Genomic DNA, 6,000 nt, shown 5'->3' with positions numbered 1-6,000 from the left:
AATGGCTCATGTTCAGCACTTACTAGAACTGTTGCCCAGGTTTGAAGTGTTGTTAGCCGTCTGTCTTGGTGATGGTAGACGGAAGGACATTTTGGTGGAATTAATGTCTGGCTTTTTTCCACACAGTAACATATTGATACTTCCCATCATGTCATCTTGGAAATCCAAGGAATCAGCTGCCTTAAAGATCGCAGAGTTCTGCAGCCGGACAACCTGGGTTTCAGAAAGTTTCAAGAAAAGATTCAAACAGTTTAACTGTTTTTTTTCCCAATCGTGAAATAAAAGTCGGTAAAAGATGATGGATGGATGGATGGATGGATGGATGGAATAACAACAACCATGCAACTTTAATGAGTGCAACTTGCACCTAAACCCCATGTTTGTTGCATCCAACAACAAGCCAGAACTCTGGTCAATTTCATATATTAGTTTGTGTTCTAGCACAGACCTAGCTTTAAAGCAAAGTTCACAAAATGTCAATAATTATGAGGTCAGAGTGTTGAGTCCATCTTCTGTTCACCTGTTTTATCCCATCAGAAACCAGTTCTGGTGTGTGTTTAGGGTCATTGTACTGTTGGAGCACCCAATTGTGTTTGACTTTCTACCATCTTGCTGCTAATTTGAGGTAACTAAGAAATATAGAAGTTGTCCACCTTAATTATTCCATATACTTTGTACTACAGCATGATGCTACCACCACCATGCTTGACAGTTGGTAGTGTTTTTAAGTTAGACTTGTCCTAACATACTTCTTGTCATTGTGTCCAAATAACTCAATCGTTTTCTTCTTTGACAGATAAAACTTTCACCTGAAGACATTTGGGTGCAAATTTTAGTTGAACTTGAAGGAGTCATATTTGGAGCAGGGGCTTCCTTTTTCTTCATTAAACACTCAAATTAAAAAAAAAGTGTTCAAAGCTTAGAATTAATTGCATTAATTTTGTTGCTTGTGTATAAACTTCTCTGGCTGTAGATTTAGATTCCCCACTAGTGAAGCTTTCACCAACCTCCTCAATCACTGGTAATGCACTGGTGGTGGTTTTCCTCATTAGTGCCACTGTATCGGTTGCATTCAGGTCCAGAGCTGAAGGTAGCTAAAGGGAGAGATGTAAAAAAAAGAAAATACATATATATTAAAAACAAGATAAAAAGCACGAAAGTTCATGCTCAATGAATTCAGGTAAACATCCAACAATGTTCAGTCAGACCATCTGGACAAGATAAAAAGCAATATGAGTTTCCAATGTAAGGCACTACATACTGGTTTACCAGCTTCAGTAAACATTAAAACCATTTTTTATGATTTTGTGGAACTCTGTAGTAAGGGCTGAAAATGTTTGTTTTAGCTTCATGATGAGGTTTGTGCAGCATCTTGTCCAACTTCTCAGTCAGTCTTTAATTGGGCAAATTTCTGGTGATCAAGAAGGACGTGACTTTTGATACGGTCATTGCGTAATTATGAAAACCATTCAATGACTCGTGTGTGTGCGTGTTCAGTGTGGGGACCACTGTCATGGTGGAAGACACTCCTTTCATTGGGTTGAAAACTCAATGAAAGGAGTGAACTGGCTTAACTGACCTACATAAGGTGATGTCAGTGAACAAGGCCAGGCTGATTCTGGCAAATCCTGATCATCCCACTCCATGGTGAGTTCATGTTGCTTCCATCTGGACACAGGTATCTGCTGCCCAGATGTAGGATGAACCTACTGAAAAACTCATTCATCCCTGTATCGATCAGGCTTCTCAATAAACAATGATGATTTTTGTAGGCTTATTTTACTGTCTTAATGTCATATCTAGTATGGATGTTTTATGTGCCTACTAACTGTGAAACAAATTGCCCCTTGGGGATAATAAACATTGAACTTTAACTTGAATGTTTCATCACTGTAAGCCAAAATTACTGGAATGGATGAACTTCAGGCCCAACTGCAAGAGTCTATGTACTTTCCCACCATTTAAAACTGTCTCCATCTGGACCAGAAGAAGAAATTCAAGCAAAAACTGTGAAATACCTATGAAATGTCACTTGATGGCAACATGCCAACATGAACACCACAAAAAAATGACATAGGAAGAACAATTTGAGCAAGGCTAGAGGTTCTAATGAAATAACTGTAGTTTCTTTGTTTTTAGCAATGTTCATTATTTCCTCTCAAGCAATGATTTCAGTTCTTAACTAAAGTTGAACAGCAACATTTTGTACATCTACATGTAAGACATGTGTCAAATCTAAGGCCCTTGGGCCAAATCTGGCCCATGTGAACATCTTATCTGGCCCCCAAATATTATATTTTAAATGTAAAATATGTCTATTCCTCCTCTTTTTTCTTAAAAAAATGATTTTAGTGCCAACTTCTGATAGTTTGCTAAAGTCAAAGCCAGAAAATAAGTTTGATTTTTCAGCATTCTTTAATGTTGATGTTAAAAGAGCACCATAGAACGTCAAATGAGACCGATCAAACTCTTGTTGATGAACGTGCAATCAAGAAAAGATGTATCTGACTTGAGTTAACGTATCGACTGAAAATGGTTTTTGGCTTTAATTTTGGCACCCTTTTGTAACAGAGTTTGACACCTCTGAAAGGAAATATGAGACACAGTATCCCCACTTCCTCCTGTCTTTCAGAATTAAAGCTTCCAGGATCAGGTTTACGGGAGCTGACCACTAGGGTTGGGGGGCTTTAAGTCCCACTTGCCCCCTTGCCCAATCATGGAGGACTTCAAACTTGGCCATCCTGTTGGGACTCTGTAACCTCAGGTACTCTACATCTGTTTTCATCTATCGCATTGTTGTAGGGTGTCAGGTGTATCGTTACACGGTGATGTCAAGAGAAAGTGAAAAAGACAGAAAAAAGTTGTAAAAATTGCCTTATCGTTTTTATTGTTTTTCACACATCCATAATAAATATTTCAAAATTATTATAATGCTCATTATATAACCTATTAGTGCTTAGCATATTTTTAGATGATGTTTTTCTTAGTTCATATCTTAGATCTTATTACTGTTTTTCTTTTACATTTTCTTGTTGGATGTAACTGGGACCCTGTGTACTCAATTTTGCTAAATGACAAAGAAACTGACTCTAACTCTGAAAATGGAGAAAATGCATAGTTGGGTGCAATGTCAGCATTTCTTAAAAAAAAAAAAACCTAATAATTCAAGTACAAATGAATACACACATAAAGTTTTCAAAAAAAAATTTTTTTTCTTTAAGTAAAACTGAAAACATTTGGTCTCTCATAAAACAAGAGACAAATTGTGATTGGTCTAGGATTGATTCAAGTGTGTACAAAACTTCTGTATCGCCACCATGGTGGCGGTGCATCAGGGTCCTGGGTGCGGTGTGGAGGAAAGGGATGGCTTTATACCTATAAGGTGGGGCTCGTGAGCAGCAGCATGGCTTGCTTAATGAGAATTGTAAGCAGTCCTAAATCCTCAACTACAACTATGAACAAAGTTAACAAGCCAACCATGGTGGTAGCGTCATGCTAGCATGACATCATCTTCTAGCAGTGGTCCTCAATCCAGGTCCTCAAGGGCCACCATCTTGCATGTTTAGTTGTTTCCCTGCTCTTTAGTGTTTCTTCAAGTTCTGCAGAAGCCTGTTAATCACTCATTCACACATCAAGTGTGTTGAAGCAGAGAAACCTCTCAAAATGCAGGATAGTTGTCCTTGAGGAGCAGGATTGAGGACGATTGTTCTAATGTGTGGCTGCATCCTGATGTGGTTTGAGAAAGTCGTGTCAGGGTAGACATGCATCTTGAGCATGATGACAGCTCAGGACAGCAAAGGTATTATTGAATGTTAAGAGCATAATACTGTCATGGTTGTCTTCACACAGAAAGAAGTTTTCACAAACCAGCCACTTACTAATAGGTCGTGGAGTGTAGCAGGGTCAATCAGTGTGAAGAAGGTCCAGGGAAGGTTTAATTAAAATTGTATTAAGAGTGACTAAAGTTACCTCGTGTTACTATGACATTCAGAAAGCACACACAAAGAATACAATACAGATAATAATGGCACGCCCTCACAGCCACTGGTCACCTCCATGGATCAGGGGTCAATTATCACCTGTGGTAACAGTGCTTGTATTGTCTGTGAAGCTCTAAAACAGGGGTGGGCAACAGGTTTTTACAGAAGACCAAATTGAGATAATTAAGGCAATCAAAGTGCCGCATAGAGAATTGGAAAATAAATTTTATTTAATACAGATAATGTGGAAAACCTTTTGCAGACTTTTTTTTTTTGTTGTTGTTGCGAAACAAACTTTAATCTAGTTTTGGAAATGACAATGAACGAAGAACAAGTTTTAACCTATTTTAATCCAAAGGTTTTATATGTATTTGTCTAGAATGTATAATTGACTTAACATTTCATTGATAAAATGCATGTTCTTTTAAATGTTTTATTTTCATTTAGAATGTGGGTGGGGGGCCGGATGGAGATTGTACAAGGGCCACTTTTGGCCCTGGGGCCATATGTTGCCCAAGTCTGCCCTATAAATATAACCAAGATTAAGGTTAGCCTGAAAGTGAAAACAGAGCTGGACAATGTTTGAAGTAAATTAATGATAGTGTTATTTATTGCAGTTATTCACAGGTTCCATATTTTCCTAACAGAGCACTTCGCTCTCAGACTGTAGGTTTACTTGTGGTTCCTAGAGTGTCCAAAAGCAAAATGGGAGGCAGAGCTTTCAGTTATCAGGCTCCTCTCTTGTGGAACCAACTTCCTGTTTCTGTCCGTGAGGCTGACACATTGTCCAGTTTTAAGACTTTCCTTTTTGATAAATCCTATAGTTAGGATTGGTTTAGGTTTCCTGAACTATCCCTTAGTTATGTGTCTATAGGCTTAGAACGCTGGATGACAAATTGACCACATTTCTTCACTGTACTACTGTCTTTACTTACTCTGCTCAACCTGTTTTCCATCCATTACCTTTTTACCCACTTCTTCCTTTTCAGGTCACGGGGGTTACTGGTGCCCATGTCCAGCAGTTACTGTGCGAGAGGTGGCGGACACACTGGACAGGTCTCCAGTCCGTCACAAGGTCACATTGAGACAAATAAGACTAACAACCATTCACTCTCTCACACCTAGGTACAATTTAGGACATTTGAGGACATTTAGTTTTATCATCCATCAGAGGAATATGATTGAAAATGTGTTCAAATGTCTACATTTTGCCTCAATCTTAACTATTTATGTATCAAAATTATGTCAAAAAATCCCAACTCAAAGTTGTGAAAACAATGTCTAAATCAACTTTGGTGCCTCAGTCACTCACTTTCCCCACTTGTCTTTTTTTTTTCTTCTTTTGCTGTTGTTGTTATCACAATCACTCAGCAATGTCAAGCCTTAAGTGTGAAGTCTTGTTCTTCTCCATCTATCTGCTTGAGGTGCTGAAGAGCTTTTTCTCCCTATCTTGTTTGGACTTTCCGTCTTTCTTTCCCTGCTTCTGAAAACGCCTGTGGGCTTAAATTGTTCAAAAGCTCTCCCTCTCTCTCTCTCTCTCTCTCTCTCTTCTACGAACTTCCTGTCTTATCACTTATTTATTGGGTTTGCTGTCCCATATATTTTTACTCAAAGATAAAGTCAAAGAAAAGTGCAGGCTTCCATCATCCCCCAAGGGAAGAGAGATATTTAAGGGAATTCAAGAAAACATTGGATTTAATGAATAATTCCTGCCTTTTTGAATACATGCATTACAGTGAAATCAGTGTAAGACAAAAAGGTGAACATGACAATGTCAGCGAGGAAAGCTTGAACCTTTTCTGACAAAAAAAATGAAAAGAAAACCCCTTTCATTTAAAATATGAAAGCATTAAGACAGTTACGGTAATAATATGTAATTGGTGCTGAGTTGTTGTGGACATTTTACCTTGAAATATTCATCAACAAAAATTCAACTTCTCTGTATTTCTCTTATGCACAAAGCCAGACAAGCGTTGCAGTTAACTTTTAAATTATCCAACTGGCAGCCACAGAAAATCAT

General features: G+C 38.1%; 1 protein-coding gene across 1 annotated transcript in view; it reads right to left on the bottom strand.

Moving 5' to 3' along the window:
• Nucleotides 1-6,000, bottom strand: part of LOC119426037 (phospholipid-transporting ATPase ABCA1-like) — a 302,913-nt gene that overhangs the window by 272,981 nt on the left and 23,932 nt on the right. Inside the window, exons 7-8 of the mRNA XM_037693947.1 lie at nucleotides 1,008-1,094; nucleotides 24-213 (exon numbers count right to left, since the gene is read on the bottom strand). Of these exons, the coding sequence (XP_037549875.1) occupies nucleotides 24-213; nucleotides 1,008-1,094 (277 nt within the window). The remainder of the gene's footprint in view (nucleotides 1-23; nucleotides 214-1,007; nucleotides 1,095-6,000) is intronic.

The sequence above is a fragment of the Nematolebias whitei genome, chromosome 1, assembly GCF_014905685.2.
Source record: "Nematolebias whitei isolate Nwh7 chromosome 1, NemWhi1, whole genome shotgun sequence".
NCBI lineage: Eukaryota > Metazoa > Chordata > Actinopteri > Cyprinodontiformes > Rivulidae > Nematolebias > Nematolebias whitei.
This window is presented reverse-complemented; position numbering and strand designations above follow the sequence as displayed.